At 51.4% G+C, this 14,888-nt stretch overlaps 6 protein-coding genes across 6 annotated transcripts; 4 read left to right on the forward strand and 2 right to left on the reverse strand.

Moving 5' to 3' along the window:
• Positions 1–3: 3 nt before the first annotated feature.
• Positions 4–2,068, reverse strand: BCR37DRAFT_203478 (uncharacterized protein). Its single transcript, XM_040866371.1, has one exon. It carries the CDS (start codon positions 1,726–1,728, stop codon positions 19–21), a length of 1,710 nt encoding a protein of 569 aa, XP_040727262.1. The 5' UTR covers positions 1,729–2,068; the 3' UTR covers positions 4–18.
• A 1-nt stretch (position 2,069) lies between these two features.
• On the forward strand, positions 2,070–2,966 carry BCR37DRAFT_203935 (uncharacterized protein). Its single transcript, XM_040866372.1, has 3 exons — positions 2,070–2,538; positions 2,583–2,788; positions 2,833–2,966. The coding sequence occupies exons 1-2, from the start codon at positions 2,270–2,272 to the stop codon at positions 2,725–2,727; spliced, it is 414 nt and encodes a 137-aa protein (XP_040727263.1). The 5' UTR covers positions 2,070–2,269; the 3' UTR covers positions 2,728–2,788; positions 2,833–2,966.
• A 4,451-nt stretch (positions 2,967–7,417) lies between these two features.
• BCR37DRAFT_334830 (uncharacterized protein) lies at positions 7,418–8,804 on the forward strand (the record flags this gene model as incomplete). The annotated part of the gene is made up of 3 exons (XM_040867159.1): positions 7,418–7,522; positions 7,580–7,647; positions 7,688–8,804. Coding segments are annotated over 3 exons (1,290 nt in total), but the record flags the coding sequence as incomplete, so codon positions are not given.
• A 226-nt stretch (positions 8,805–9,030) lies between these two features.
• BCR37DRAFT_343893 (putative mitochondrial ribosomal protein L11) lies at positions 9,031–9,521 on the reverse strand (the record flags this gene model as incomplete). Its single annotated transcript, XM_040867533.1, has 2 exons — positions 9,031–9,372; positions 9,420–9,521. 2 exons carry the CDS (start codon positions 9,519–9,521, stop codon positions 9,031–9,033), a joined length of 444 nt encoding a protein of 147 aa, XP_040727265.1.
• A 79-nt stretch (positions 9,522–9,600) lies between these two features.
• BCR37DRAFT_203472 (STAG domain-containing protein) lies at positions 9,601–12,537 on the forward strand. The gene has a single exon (XM_040866370.1). It carries the CDS (start codon positions 9,677–9,679, stop codon positions 12,437–12,439), a length of 2,763 nt encoding a protein of 920 aa, XP_040727266.1. The 5' UTR covers positions 9,601–9,676; the 3' UTR covers positions 12,440–12,537.
• A 1-nt stretch (position 12,538) lies between these two features.
• BCR37DRAFT_203471 (temperature dependent protein affecting M2 dsRNA replication-domain-containing protein) lies at positions 12,539–14,884 on the forward strand. Its single transcript, XM_040866369.1, has one exon. It carries the CDS (start codon positions 12,694–12,696, stop codon positions 14,854–14,856), a length of 2,163 nt encoding a protein of 720 aa, XP_040727267.1. The 5' UTR covers positions 12,539–12,693; the 3' UTR covers positions 14,857–14,884.
• Positions 14,885–14,888: the final 4 nt, after the last annotated feature.

Below are 14,888 nucleotides of genomic sequence, written 5' to 3' on the forward strand. Positions count from 1 at the left end.
ATTTGCAATGCCTCGGAATTATGCTAAGGACGCACTTTCATTGTGTTGCCCGATATCGTTCCTTGATGCAAGCATGAGTCGCAGTGCACGAATTTGCAGTCCAGTGTGCCGTGTCAGAGTACACGTCTCGTAAATCATCGACGCATTGTGGACATCGAGCATGCCATGCAATCGCGCCTTGCACAGCGCAATCAAATTTTCGACTGTTGGCGAATTGTGATCGGCAACAGAGACGGCCATGAGAAGCAAAGAACAAGTACTGTGCGCCGATGTGTCCACAGAGCTCGGTAACGTTTCACTGTAGATGAAGCGTATGAATGCCGAGACAGTCGCGTGATTGTATGGCATGTACAAACATCGCGACCGATCGCCGTATGGGTGCCGTTTCGTGTACGTGCTCATGGGCAACGAGCCGGGTCGAGTGCGCCTGTGTGGTGAGTCAGGATCACTGGACTCGTCTGCTTGTTGAATCAGTGTTTGAAAGAGGCCCCAACGGGCTGACAATACTCTGCAGGAAACAGAGATGATCGTGCGTTCTTGAGTCACAATATCCAGATCGGCATTCAGTCCATCGGCTAGTTGCGAAAGGCCAAGCTCAATGGCAGCAGTCGGCAGGTCATTGCGTTGAGGTGAGTAGATACCATGCGCTTCCAAATCAAATGAGACCATGTGCTCAAAATTGGATTGACGGTGGTTGTAGTCCTCGGCCAATGATCGATCCATGTTACCCAGCATCATGAAGGTGTTGTCGTAATCGCAGAAGCAACCCTTGTTCCAAGAACCTTTGGAACCGACAGTCCCTGTATCGATCGGTATCCAGCTCAAGTCGTCGAGATCCAGTAACCATAATTCAAGGCTTTGATCGTGCGCTAGCATGTAGACACCTGATACGACGAGATAACGCTGTCCACAACGGTAACCGGAAGGAAAGCGCAGGCCTGGTGGCAAAGTCTGTCCACACAGGCGATTAGAAAGGTCTGTAATCTCAGGGACTCCACTGTTGCCTGATGTGATGTTGTAGAGGTCTCGATGTACATCTGCAAAGTTGTAATTGGAGAACAAGAGTACCTGGCCTGCGCGCTCGGAATCTTGCAACTCAGACGTATCACATGAAGGTCTCATCTTTGGCCTGTCCTGATCTACAGTATCCAATGCCACAGCTAGCGATCGATATGAGCCGAACTCGGGATCAATTTGAGTGGGGGGCAGCCATTCTTGTCGACGGAGGTCAAACCGAGCAAGATCGCGAAGGTAGTGGTTGTCCAAGTTTTGACCACCGATGACAATGAGCTGCTCATCAGTAATGACAGCAAGATGTGCGTATCGAGCTGGAGGTTGAACCGGCGAAGCCTCTACAGTCTTCCACAGCTGAGCGCGAACATCGTACCAGGAAAGGTCGTTGAAGACGCAGAGAGCCCCTTCTGCGCCAGATTTTGCGCCCATACCGCCGAAGATATAGATGCGTGAACCTTTTGCACAGGCCGAATGAAAGTACCGCGCTGGAGGCGGTTGAGGACCGGAAGGAAGTCGCTCCCATCGCCCACTCGGTTTATCGAGAACATAAATATCATTTGTCATCTGGCGATTGGACACGAGGCGGCCAGCAACCACGAAGATCTTGCTTCCTAGTGCCGAGACACTGGCGCCGACCAGAGGCGGAGGAATAGTTCCAGAGCATTTCTTGAAACTGATCGTAAGGTCATTGTAGCTTAACGCCGCCTTAGTCATGCCTTGAAGGGCCAAGCTGCGAGGAGGCCTTCGCCAACTGTGTACGACAGGATGGTTCGCACAACGTTCTTACGCGGCCAGGTTGCAGTTCATGCAGCAAATATTGTATTAGAGAGCAAGGGATGAGCTGATGCAGCCAAGCCGGGACCAGAGATCAAGGGCTTCGAAGCAACGGCACCTGAGCCTTGGCGCGCGTATGTATTGTAGCAGATAGCAAATTCTGGATATGCCTACGTTGGCGCGTCGCTCGTTGTAGTCCGAAAGGCTACAAGTCAAGTAGTAGAGTGTCTAATAAGAGTGGTAATAGTCGCGCGGGGTCATCATGATGCGGCATAAATTTTTGTTTTGGTTGAGGACAGGAAACAAGCATCGACTGGCAGCTACGTCTCAAGTCAGTACCAAAGGGGACTGGGCTTCCGCATACGTCAGCCTCGAGCTCCCTTCGCAGTGCTTTGTAGGGGCGCTCAAGCTGACCCAGTCTACCTGCGCAAGACAGGCGCGCTTCACATAAGATTGAGATCATTTCTGTCTCTCGATTTTCATGGACGATTGCCTTGACTATGTGGTGCAACAAGTCGCTCTGGATGGAATTACCGGTGCGAGTCTACCACGCCTTTGGACCTTTGTCTCAGATTTCTTTCGCCAACAAGGTCAAGGAATGTGTGTCGACGGCGCTCTAAAGCGTTTCCTGTGGGTTCGATTGGCGCGGCGACAGGGCATCAACGTTTGGTTAGCACAGCAAGACGGCATTCGGCGTCTCGAAAATGACACTGACGTGCTGGACGCATTGGACGCGGATGGAGCAATGGTGTATGTAACGGCGTCCGAATCCGTTCAGTGGTTGACGCTGACAGGCCGTCCGCGGGATTCAAGCGTATGCGCTGTCATGTCAAGACTTCACAGCTAAATTACAGGTCGCAAAATCGCAGTTTGTTTTGTTGTCGCATATATCGCGGTCTAGGGCGACCGGCGTGCCGCGATCGGAGCTCAGCAGGCTGACCGGCCAGGATCTGCGTAGCGTACCCAAGAGGGTGAAGGACCTCGTTGCTCTGGGCCACATGTAAGACTGCCCTCCCATGCATCAATCTTTGTTCTGACTCGCAGTTGCTCTTTTCCAGTCGTTTTCCAGGGTGCCAAGACAGTGTGGCTCGTGCATCGCCACTTCGTCGAGGACTACCTCAGGCTTTCTGGAGACACTACGTCGGGCGCACATGGAGGCCAGTTCGATTATGTATCTCTGAGGCGAACAATTTCTGACATCCTTGCTTCCAGCAAAAATCAGGTGAGGACGTCACTCGATCTTGCGCGAACATTGGGCCTTCTTGGAGATTCAGACAAACGAGCTAGGAGACGCTATCAAGCGCAGCTTCGGACGCTTGCCCGCGAGGGCTACATTGAGTTGGTCCTCTACCCTACCGAGAACAACGGATTCATGAGGTGCGTGAAATTATTGAAGCCTGTTCCACTGGTCGAGGAGGAAGAAACGCTTGATGCAGCAGAGGAGGACTTGGAAGATTCTGATCAATCCGATATCGACGATATCGGCTCCACTGTTGATGTGCCAGAGACCGCCAAAGAGCTCGACCCATCTCGTTTCTCAAAAGCTGCGGCCCTAGTTCCCTCAGATGAACTATGGATTGGGAGAGCAGAGACGGTCGATTCGCATGTTATCAAGGCGCTGACTCGGTCGGGTCAATCAGGCTGTGATGCGCGTTCACTTGGCGAGTCTACACTTGGCTCTGCCTGGGCGCGTCCGCTGCAAGAAGTACTGCGCTCGCTGACGGGTCCCGACGTGAATATGACGCCATCCACTTCGCCACAGGTATTCAAAGTGCAATCGGTTGCAGATATGCGAGGCAAACTTAGCCACTTTCGATACACTGCTGAGCCAACTATGCTCAATTTGAAGCAAGCTTCGGCCTTTCAAGTGAATCAACCGGAGATTGTAACCTTTCGCTCGAGTCGTGAGGGTACTTTGGCTTCTCAACCGTACAGCGAGCAGCAAGAACGACTCGTTGCAACTATGAACATGACCATTGATAAGGTTTCGGGCAGTGGCGGGCACCCAATGAAACCTAGCGGCGCTCTAGTTGGACCCCGTGACGATCATGGAGCTCCTGAGAATTATCGAACGGATGGTCGAGATCCAAAACTTCCCTTGGACGTGGCAAAATCAGCTCCCGCTCCAATGGTTCGCAGGCGCGAAATCATCCTCGATGTGCTAAGATCTCACGGAGGTTTTCTCTGTCACGGTGCTGTGCTTTTGGAAGCATTTGATGATCGAAATCGCGAGTTGTATCACGTCCCTTACTCTATCGATAAGAAAACGCTGAACCGAGCCCTGGATACGTTACTGGAGCAAAGCTGTATTAAGCGCGAAACGATTCATGGGCGTACGTATACTCCGTCCCTCCCTTCCAAAAGCGGTGAGTCGAAAGGGGCAGCAAAATACGCCAATAGATTGACAACAAGGACTATCATCAGCTTGCCGGAAGTCGATACAAGAAGTGCAGCTTACTTGGCGTACAAAAAGAGCGTTTTCCAGGACAATAGGAAATTCAGTTCACTTTCTACTCGTGCTTTGCCCATCAGGGAGCGTGTGGAAATGGATATCAATGAACCAGCACCTAATGATGACGAACATGGCTCAATAGCAACAAGACGGTTGTCGCCTAAGGGTATCCGGGAAGGAACCATGTTTGACATTCGCTCTTGTCGCCTCGAAAGGTTTCCTGGCAGGAAGCGTCAGGTTCGTTCGCGACTCACCAGACGTGCCCAGTCGACGGATGAGGATGAGCTGAACGCATCTTTCGCGCAGCCGGAGAAAAGATCAAGCCGCCGAACTGTCAAAACATCAGAATTGGCTCGCGAGTCTGGGGAGGATGCCGCAGAGTTGTCGGATGCTGACGAGTACATGCGTCCACGACGCATCAAGTATGATTACTCAAGCACAGAAGACGATTTGTGCGTACGTGCTACAACTCTGAGCATGATTTTTTTTCCGAAGAGCGAGCAGCACAGCAAAGTGGACTGGTCTATGGTGGCCACCCTCTTTGCAGCTCCAGGAAACTCAGTGAGTCTCCTCCGACGCCGATTCATGGCGATCAAGAACAAGCCACACTTCCAGCAATTGATAGGTATGCTTGAAAGCAGCAGTTTCCTCGATGACTACAACAAAGCAGTCCTAGGCGGCATCTTGGAACCAGTTCCTGCCGAGTTCCATTCAAGCTTTTCTCTGCTGCCCTATGTCGATTTTTCACGTCGTCAGCAAAGGAGAAAGACAACTGCAGTACACGAATTCTACAAAACAAGTCTTACCCATCTCTTGGAGTCATTCCAACCTGTAGATGCTGCGGACGTCGCCAGCGAGTTGCGACAGGCCTACGGGGCCCCTTCTCGAATAGTGAAACAGGAGACGCTGCTTCAGCTCGCATTTGACAATCCCGCTTACCTGCCCAAGTCGAAGGTTGATGAAGAACTTGGTCCTTGTCAAGCTCGAATTCGACAACTAATGATGAGCAAAGATCAAGACATCGAGCGCGAGGAGCGTGCCAAACTTTTACTGGATCAGGCCAATGAGCACACAATCCAACGCGCAGTCAACCGCCTGGAGGCATTGACAGTCTTGGTCACGTACAAGGGCAGCTCCGTCGAGGTAGTACCAGGACAATCGTACAAGTTGTCCGAGCGATACCTTACAAACTTCGAGAAACTTTGCATTTCTCCTGATACACTTGCAGCAGCTGCCAAATTTGAAAATGAAGTAGCCACGCAGGACATGGTCGCTACTTGGACGATGTCCTACCCAAGCACCGCCAGCGATGGCATGACGGCAGCCGTGGTTGAGATGGCAGAAGACACTACAATGGATTTGACTCCTCAGTCGCTCTCAGAAAAAGATTTCCAATCCCGTTTACTTAACAACGGGTATAAGTTGCGGGGAGTAGAATCTCAAGCTGTCATGCTCGAAATAGTCCTCCGTGTGGATACTCCACCCAGCTCCGTGACTCGATCGAGCCTGAAGCCGACAAAAGAAGCTATGCTTTGGATCGATGTGCGAGGACATGTTGATCAAATGAGGTACAAGCAAGCCCTGTCACTGCTGATACATCACTTTTTGCAGCAGGGTTTCGTTACGCTGGTAAGCAATCTCCTTCTCCGAGCTTCTCTAACGGCAGGATATTCTAAAGGAGCTGTGCTATCCGCAACTATTTCCTCACGAGGTGCAATATTGTTTTGACATCATGGAACAGCAAGCAATTTTTGCCGAATGGTACGGTCTGGTGTACCTTCAGCCACGATTTTATCGCATGCTCAATTAGCTCAGTGTCTATGACTATGACTGCAGCTTGACTCACGGTCCTCGAATTCTTGAGCGGCATGATATGAAATATGATGCCTGGAAATTTTGAGTGGCTCTTCTGATTGACTCCATACATACATACTGTACGTGATTAAGCCGTCGTCCATCTCTTTCCACGCTCTGGTCCGATCGCAATTTGTCGCCTCCTTGATATTTCCTCCACAGTCCTGTCAAGCGGTGAGTGTTGTGACATTTGGGAGTGCTGCCCCATCCGGATAAAGTTTGTTCGGGTTGCAGCCACAGATGCAAAGACCGATGACCACTTCTCTGAGCTGGCAACCTTTCTTCTCGACCTCATACATCGCATTTTGGAGCAACGCCTCTACTCTTCCTTCTCTTCTTCGTGGGCACTGCGCGCGCTTTGATCAACCCACCAGCGCATCAAAGTCTCGCCCTGTCACCGACGTATTCGGCACAGTAGTGTAGGCGACTTCGCGCAAGTCTCGCTCGTCGACATGAGTTCAACGGCCCCAGAACAAGTACATCAACTCGTATACCTCTCCAGTGCGACTACCTTATATGACCAGGATGAATTGAGGCGAATCCTCGAGGTCTCTAGGCGTAACAATAGCTCGAACGGTATCACAGGGTTGCTATTATATCACGAGGGCAATATCATACAGTTTCTCGAGGGCGATGAAGCGGCCGTCACGGCTTTATACGACAAGATCGAAGCGGACCCCAGGCATAAGGGTGTCCTTCCACTTCTGCAGCGCAAGCTCTCCAAGAGAGATTTTGGAAATTGGTCCATGGGATTCAAAGACGTAGGATCTGCGAACAGCGAGCAGCTTGAAGGATTTAACAATCTCATGTCAATCGCTGTGCATGCAGCAGATCCCTCTATGAGTAAAGAGGTGCAACGTCTGATCCGCTCATACAGGTCTGTTATTCTTTGAGCACATTTCGCATTCTGCGGCGCAGAGACAGCGCTACAACGTACACAGCATGCGCGGGGCGTATTACGACAGGTGATATATATGTAAATAGATCACACTTCGGATCTCAGCGTTGGCCTCCCTGATCGTGTGTCGATGTACAAGGTTTGTGTGCATGACGAAGCGCGACGACGCATGATCGACGCCCCTTCTGCGACCGCTACCAAAAAGGTCGCTTTTACCTGGCCGTCGCAACTTGGAGCATCACGGAACCTGCCCTCACATATCGGAGCTCCTCAGGCTGATTGGTGCGAAGTGTCGCACACAGAACGCGACTGCGATACGTTCATGACTTAACGCTAGCACAATCATCTGCGACCCTTCAGCGTGTGCAGCATACCAAAAGAACCCTTGCGCCGTCAGCAAAGCCTCCCGTTCAATGTCTTCTGGCAGAGCTTGTGATCAATGTCGTCGGCGCAAAATCAAATGCATCGCAACAGACGGCCTCAACAAACTTGGTTGTCAGAACTGCACGAATGCAAGCCTCCCTTGTACTGTAAGCGCGAAGCATCGTCTTGTGTTAAAAAATGCTGGTACTGACAAGATCTCCCAGTACGAGACCGTGCCGCTCAAGAAAGGGCCTAAAGGAAGTAAAGCATCCGTGCTGCACGAGCTGAAGCAGTAAGAAATCCGGATATGATGGCTCTTGCTGACACACAAGACCTCGCAGAAGTCCTCTGTCGCAGGATGCCCTCAGAGATACGTTGGCAATCTTCTTCTCTAAGCTGTATTATGTGCTACCTATCATTGACAAGTCTGAGCTATCAAGAATTGTCGATTTGGAGCAAGTCACCCTAGAACGCTATTGTCTGATCCTCTCAATGTGTTCCATGGTGTACACACAAGTCTTAGACCGATCTGCCGACGAACTGATTAGAGTCACTTTGCGCACACGACAGGCCATTGACTACGTCGAAACGCCGACGCTGGACAGTGTCCACATCTCCTTCTTCTTGTTTGCAACATTTTTTGGACGAAATATACATAATACGGCCTGGTTCTACCTGCGTGAAGCAATCACCTTTGCACAACTCATCGGCTTGGACAACGAGGAATCATACAAGAATATTGCGTCTTGCACGACTGCGGGTTACAGAAGACGAACTTTCTGGGTCTTGTACGTCACGGAGCGAGCATACGCAATACAACGTCACCACAGCTTGTCGATGCAGCCAACCATAGATCTTCCATCATTGGCAAATCATGATACGCAACAGGATGACGACCTCACCGGGTTCCGCCACATGGTCGAGTTGTGGAGCAAAATCGATATCGACTTTCTGACACTGTGGAACGATACTCGACGCCAAGTCTCAGCAGATTATATGGTCAACTTGCACAGCAAGCTCCAAGATGCGCTACCATATACGTTGGACATCCCAGAAGTACAAAGAGTCGACATTCTCATCTCGCAGCAATGGCTGCGTGTCATCATCTGGCAGCTGAGTACATCAAGAATGCTCCTATCATCAACCGCAAGCGAGACCAGCTTGCAATTTACATTTCCTGTTCTGGTCTGCCGGGATTTACTGCAAATCACATCCAGTACGACGCACGATGTTCTGAGAGTTCACGGGTTAGGACTTGTGGAGAAGCTATTCGAGATTGCATCTACGCTTGTCGATGTTATTGTATGTGATTTACAGTTGACAGTCCATGCTCAAACGCCAGAGGCGCCCAGGTATCTTGCCGAGGTGCTCAAGTTGATGCGCCTACTGAGACCCGGTAGAAACCCGTGGACAGCCATTCTCGAGGACAAAATCAAGCAGTCCTTGCCTGGATTTGATTTAGGTGCTGATCTATCGCTGAAGGCGGATGACCACGGACAATCCAAAGCGCAATATAAGCGGCGCTCATTGAGCAGCCCACAAGGAGGCTTGGACAACGGCCTGGAATGGCCCTCGGCGCGTATCAAGCGCGAGCAGTAAATAACGCCATATATCAGTGTAGCATAGGATTGGGGCGTGTTCATGATTGACCTGACAGAGGCAGCCTTGCGAGTGATTAGGGAGCTACTTCGAGGCCAAGAGACTTGGCACTGCCGACGATGCTTTTGCAAATTGCTTCAAGCTCCAGCCCTTGGAGTTTTGTGTCCTTCTGCTTAATCTTGGCCACTTCCCAGACGTGCTTCATAGATATCTTGCCAACAAGCGAGGTCCCAGGCGCAGTGCTGCCCTTGTCAATGCCCGCAGCTTTCATAAGAAGGTAGGCGGTCGAGGGTGTTTTGATGTCAAAGGCAAATGTTCTGTTTGGTCTGATTGTGATGTTGACTGGCAGCGGCACACCAGGCGTGTACATGGAAGTCCTGGCATTGAACTCCTTGCAGAAGTCGATTGACTTGACACCCTAGATTGAATGTCAGCATCTCATGGAGCTCATGGGTCAATGCGTACCCGAGCACCAAGAGCTGGGCCGATGGGAGGAGATGGACTCGCGCCGCCTGCAGGAACAATGAGCTTGACAAGCACGTCCTTTGTAGCCTGGACCTTCGACATGGCTCTATGTATTGAGTACAGTAACTATAGCATAATAGCAGCAGCAGTCAAATGTTCTGCGTTTCCTCTGTGCACGTGCAGCGACGACGCGAAACTTCCTCGACGGCGACGGTAAAGACGCGCCTCACCCGGGGCTCTCCTTCACCAAAGCACACATGGCCAGGCGGTCGGCACGCGTCGCTGTTGCAGAAGCACAGAATCTTAACGAGTTGAGTTCGCAAGACAGCGCAGACGAGGAGGATGTTCGTTCAGAGGTCGGCGCGTCGCTTAACAAGCGGTCGAGGAGCACAACAAAGCGTCCTGTCAAAAAGCGCAAGACATCACAGCAGGGCACAGCCCATTCGGGTGAAGCCGATGAAGATGTTGACCCGGAGAGCGGAGTTTGTGACCTCTATCAAGCCATCATCGACCCTGAGACATCCTTGCAGACCCTGGTCTCCGACTTTCTGGACAGCTACAGGGACGAGCCTGCAGAGAGCATGACGCAGCTCGTGCAGATGATCTTGAATGCATGTGGTACCAAACAGACTGTCACGGCATTTGATATTGAAGATGTGGAAACTGTGCCAGAAACTTTGATGCAATTGCAGGAGCACCTCACCGGCACCGATCGGAGCAAGGTGCGACTGACTGCGGATTCGTACCCTCTCGTATCCCGCGAGAAACAGTTCAAAGTCTTCCGCAAACAGCTGTGTGACTTTGTCCAGAACCTCATTTCGCAATGCCGCGACCGCAAGCTCTTGTTTGATCAAGAGTCAGAACTTATGCAAGTTTTTGAGACTTGGACCGTCTCGATGTCATCCTCGACCTTGCGAGCTTTCAGGCACACCTCGACGGCAATTTGTTTGGCAACCATCACAGCTTTGGTCGATTGCCACGCCATTCTGCTACGCGAGATTGCGACTCTCCAAAAGCAACAGACAACTTTACAAAAGACATCTGGACAAAAGGGCAATGCAAAGCTAGCGGCGAACAAAAAGGCGCTGCAATCTAAGGATAGTGTTTTTCTTGAGATTAAGACCATGATCAACAACTACTTCGACAGTGTCTTTGTGCATCGTTACCGAGATACCGATGGCAAAATAAGGAGCGAATGTATCAAGGAACTCGGACTCTGGATGCAGCGTCTGCCTTCTGTGTTCTTCCAGGGTGCCTATCTACGCTATCTCGGTTGGATATTGTCTGATGTCAATGCAGCCACGCGCTTGGAAGTGGTGAGGACTCTCTCCAAACTGTACGGCATCGAGGAATTCACGGCCAACCTTCGCCACTTCACTTCTAAATTCAAGGATCGGATCCTGGCCATGGCTCTCTCTGATGCCGATATAGCCGTGCGATGTGCTACCTTGCAAACAGCGGATAAAATGAGGCAACGTGGATTGCTTGAGGATGACGACTTGGAGTCTTTAGTGTCATGCATCCTTGACAGCGAGCCGCGCATTCGTGATGCCACGAGGCCTCTTCTGCAAGGCATTCTCCAAGAGCGCTCAGATGCCCTTGTAGATGACGCGCTGGGTGGCGATGCCGGGAGTGACGCCGCGGTGGTCGTCCCATTCAAAGTCATGGCGTCCACCTTGTTGCAAATTTGTGGACCGGGTAAGAAGAACCATGCCTCTTCAGCAAGTATACAGTCACCGCTGTTGCCTTTACACACTGCCGTAAATCTAGCTGCCACAACAGCCATCAAAGGCCTGGCTGGATTCGAGTTTCAAATACTCTCGGATTACATCCTGAAGGAAGAGTCTATCGACGAGAAGCAAAACTCCCTCTTACAGTCGACAAGTGCAGAAGAAGGCGTTCTCCTGGAAATCCTTCTCGCAGTAGCTGAATCTTCCTTGGCACACGGCAAAATGGATGATGAAGAAGATCTGGACATTCTTCGTGGTGCCATTGTTTCAAGTGTCGGAGACTTGCTGCAAAGGCATACCGACGCAAGCAAAGTCAATTCCATCGCGCGACTCTGTCTTTTGGTAGATGGCACTGCCTTTGCTGACGCACGCGCCCAAGCGGCGTTTGAGACGCAGCTTGCATCGCTTGCTCGATTCTTCATGACACATGGCGAGCCCTTCTTGCTGTATTCCGTCGGGCAGGTTCTATTGCACTTCTCCTCACAGGAGAGCTTGGCACGATTCGTGGAGGACCTCATCATGGATCTTATGCACGAAGTACGAGAGGCACTGCTAGCCCGTGATCCCGGTGTGTCTCTCGAATCTCTGCTACTGCGCATGAGCATTCTCTCGGGGTTGCACAATTGTGTGACCGTGTTTGAGCGACCAGAGGCAGTATTCGACGTCATCAGACGCGCTAGCTCAACTTTCAATGCTCCGATTGCGAATGCTGCCCGAATCTGCTTGCGCAATTACTTCATGTGGAAAGTAAAGGCCGCACGCAATGAATCCAACTTGCGAGAGGAAGTTCGCGAGTTGCGCGACAGGCTGATCAACTTGTACAAAGAGCAAATTGGAGCAGGACAATTAGACGTTGCACCGAGCCTTGTGGAGCTGGAGACCATCTTTGCGATCTGCGAAGAATCAAATGTCGAATCTGCGGACTGCGGGGAAGCGGCAAAGGCTGTCGCACAATCATTCATCAAGGCGACAAAGCGCTTCGGTAGCATGGCTGGCACCAAGGAAGCGGCCGACGTTGAAGCTCTCGCTCACGCCTTGTCGCTTGATCTTGACGACGAATTCAGTGATGACGAGGCTGAGGGTGAGGAAGAATTGCCGGTGGATGAGGACAGTGCCCGAGATGAGATTCTCGTCAAGCTGGAGGCTGACATTTGTTCCATGGCAGGCCTGATCATTCGAGCTGTCACAATGAAGCAGATGGATGCTGCGTTTGCTTCACTGTTGACCGCAAACAAGGGGAAGCTGGGCCCAAGTTTTGATAGGATGCTCAGAGAGCTGCCTGTAAGCTGAAAGCAGAATCTCAGGTGTGTCATTTGTTTCTTAGCCTTCAAGCAGCGCAGATGCTCAGCTTCTCGTATTCATGCTGTGATGCAGAGCCTCTCTCTTGAACTGCCTTCTGAAGTGTGAACTTCTGGAGTACACATATGCCATCTGAAGAAACACCCGCACGCGCCTTGATCTGGCACGACATGGACGAAGCTCACTCCTGAGCATAACATCTCTCTACACCAAGGCTGATTGACTTCCTTGTCTCCATTACATCGATGCCCGCCGTCAGCTTAGATTTCTTGGTGCGTGAAAAGGCCTCCACCACGACACTCAATGCCATCAAGGGATGCGTACTTGGCATTGAAGTGGACCACTATCTCAGGCGGACGATACAACTCTGCAAGACGCCTCTGTCTACGCCATGGGGAGGGATCAGCCCGCTGCTGTACAAGCTAGTTCGCGAGGATTTGGTAGTACTTCAACGAGCAGAGGTCACACCGGTTTTTGTCTTCTCAGGGCTGGTGGTGCCTCAAGACTACGATGCGCCGCATGAAGCGCGAGCATACGCGCGTTCCCAAGCTCTTGAATTGCTGGAAAGGCGACGCAATGAAGAGACATTGGCCGCATTTGCCGCTCTGGTCCGACCTGCAGAGTTAAGTCCTGGCCTGATGGCGTTCTTCAAACAGGAGGCAATTTCATTCATTGTGGCTCCTTACTTTGCAAACGCACAGCTATGCGCTATGGCTAAGGGAGAGCTAGGAGGAAATGGTGGGATGCCGGATCTTGATTGTGTGTATGCATCGGCAGATGCACTGGTATTTGGCATCGACCGTCTCATTTTGGACATCGCATTTCAGCAAGGTCGCATGTCATACTGTGAGCGGTCTGTCGTGCTGCAGCAGGGTCTGGGTGGCTTGACAGATGATCAGTTTCTCGATGCCTTCCTGTTCGCGGGTAATGATTACTGCTCTCTTGTTCCAATCTTGCTTCGACACAACCCTCCAGAGATGAATTCTTTGCGCATTCGAGCAGCTGCAGATGTTGTTCGTCAGAACCGTACCGGTTACCAGGCGATTGAAGGAAATCCACTGCTGGAGAGCGATCCGACATATGTAGAGCGCTGGCTTCGTGCTCGCGTCCTCTTCAAGAATCACCCTGTCTTGAATCGGCAAGGCGATGTGATCCTTTTGAATGCAAAGGACGCACCAATCGGTACTGCGGAAGTCGTGGGGCCGCGTCTGCCCAGGGAAGTGTATTACTACCTGTCACGAGGTATCATCGCATCTGACGTTCTCAATATCTTACTATCCGGCAAGTGGCAAGAGACGACTCCACTAGATGCCGGTGAGACGAGGGAGTACCGAGCACTTCTTGATGCTTTGTCTGATCATCGCATGCAATGCATCGATCTTTTGACTGCGGACAAAGCACTTCACATGTACTTCAAGAAGAAGTCTGTTTACCCAGTTCTCTATCATGACCGTACCCAATTTCCTCTCGAAATCGAGCGACTCGAGACACCTCTCAGAGCAGGCTTGCAGAAGTGGAGCATTGACGCCAGCTTCATGAAGAAGCACAAGGTCGCAGATCCAAATTCGATACAGAGCCTCCTCGCGGCTCTTGAAGATCCGGGTGCTGTGAAGGACAGCCTTCAGCCTGCAAAGAAGGTGTCTTCCCTTTCGGAAGTTCAGGCTACTGTGATGTACCGACTTCTCGAGCTGCGTTCGTACATTCTTCCAGACCACACGCTGTCTGGTTGGGGAAGAGCCCTTCTTGGCGCTCTCAGGGCTGCCGAGCCACAGCTCGCAATTCCCATTTGCACAAGCTTCGAGTTGCTCAAAGTGAGAGCAATCAAATTTGAGGCGTTCTCGAAGCAGTATCCCGCACCAGCGTCGAATCTCAGCGCAGATGACCCAACTGGCGAATTGAATCCCAACGCTCGTAACATGGCTCGGCTGGCTGCCTTGCTCCCTCTGTCTCAAAGCGAGGTTCCTTGGCAAGGCGCATTGGACCGGAACATGCTTGTCGCCTTCGGTATAGCTCGAGCGATGCAAAATGTCCTTGCTCAGTTATACGACATGGTCCAAATTTCCTTGCTTCTCGGCGGTCATGTTCAGCGAGATGATGCCATCCTACAAGCGCTTTCCTCTGCTCAGAGGCCTTTCCAAGTTTCACATGACGCTGGACTGGCGATATACGCAAAGCAGTGGTTGGGTCTTTCGTTGGGTGGAACATCACCAGCAGATGTCAAGGACATCATGCGTCAGCGCTTCCCCAGTGCTACGGATGGAGCAGCAGATATGAAGGCAGTTCTCAAGATTTGGCAAGCGTTGTTTGTCGGTGTGGATGTTGCTGCAAAAGTCGGCTGCATGGGCGAGGTTGAACGCTCCAAATTTGCTGCGCTCAAGACATGGTCTGAGAGCAACGTCGCAGTCTAAAAGCAAATCTATAGGATTCTAGAGGTCTATCG

Source organism: Protomyces lactucae-debilis (assembly GCF_002105105.1).
Source record: "Protomyces lactucae-debilis strain 12-1054 chromosome Unknown BCR37scaffold_3, whole genome shotgun sequence".
NCBI lineage: Eukaryota > Fungi > Ascomycota > Taphrinomycetes > Taphrinales > Protomycetaceae > Protomyces > Protomyces lactucae-debilis.

Coding starts and splice junctions, on each gene's coding strand:
- BCR37DRAFT_203478 (XM_040866371.1), bottom strand. CDS start 1,728: ATGACTAAGGCGGCGTTAAGCTACAATGACCTTACGATCAGTTTCAAG.
- BCR37DRAFT_203935 (XM_040866372.1), top strand. CDS start 2,270: ATGGACGATTGCCTTGACTATGTGGTGCAACAAGTCGCTCTGGATGGA. Junction 2,539..2,582: donor GACGCGGATGGAGCAATGGT/GTATGTAACGGC, acceptor TGACGCTGACAG/GCCGTCCGCGGGATTCAAGC.
- BCR37DRAFT_203472 (XM_040866370.1), top strand. CDS start 9,677: ATGGCCAGGCGGTCGGCACGCGTCGCTGTTGCAGAAGCACAGAATCTT.
- BCR37DRAFT_203471 (XM_040866369.1), top strand. CDS start 12,694: ATGCCCGCCGTCAGCTTAGATTTCTTGGTGCGTGAAAAGGCCTCCACC.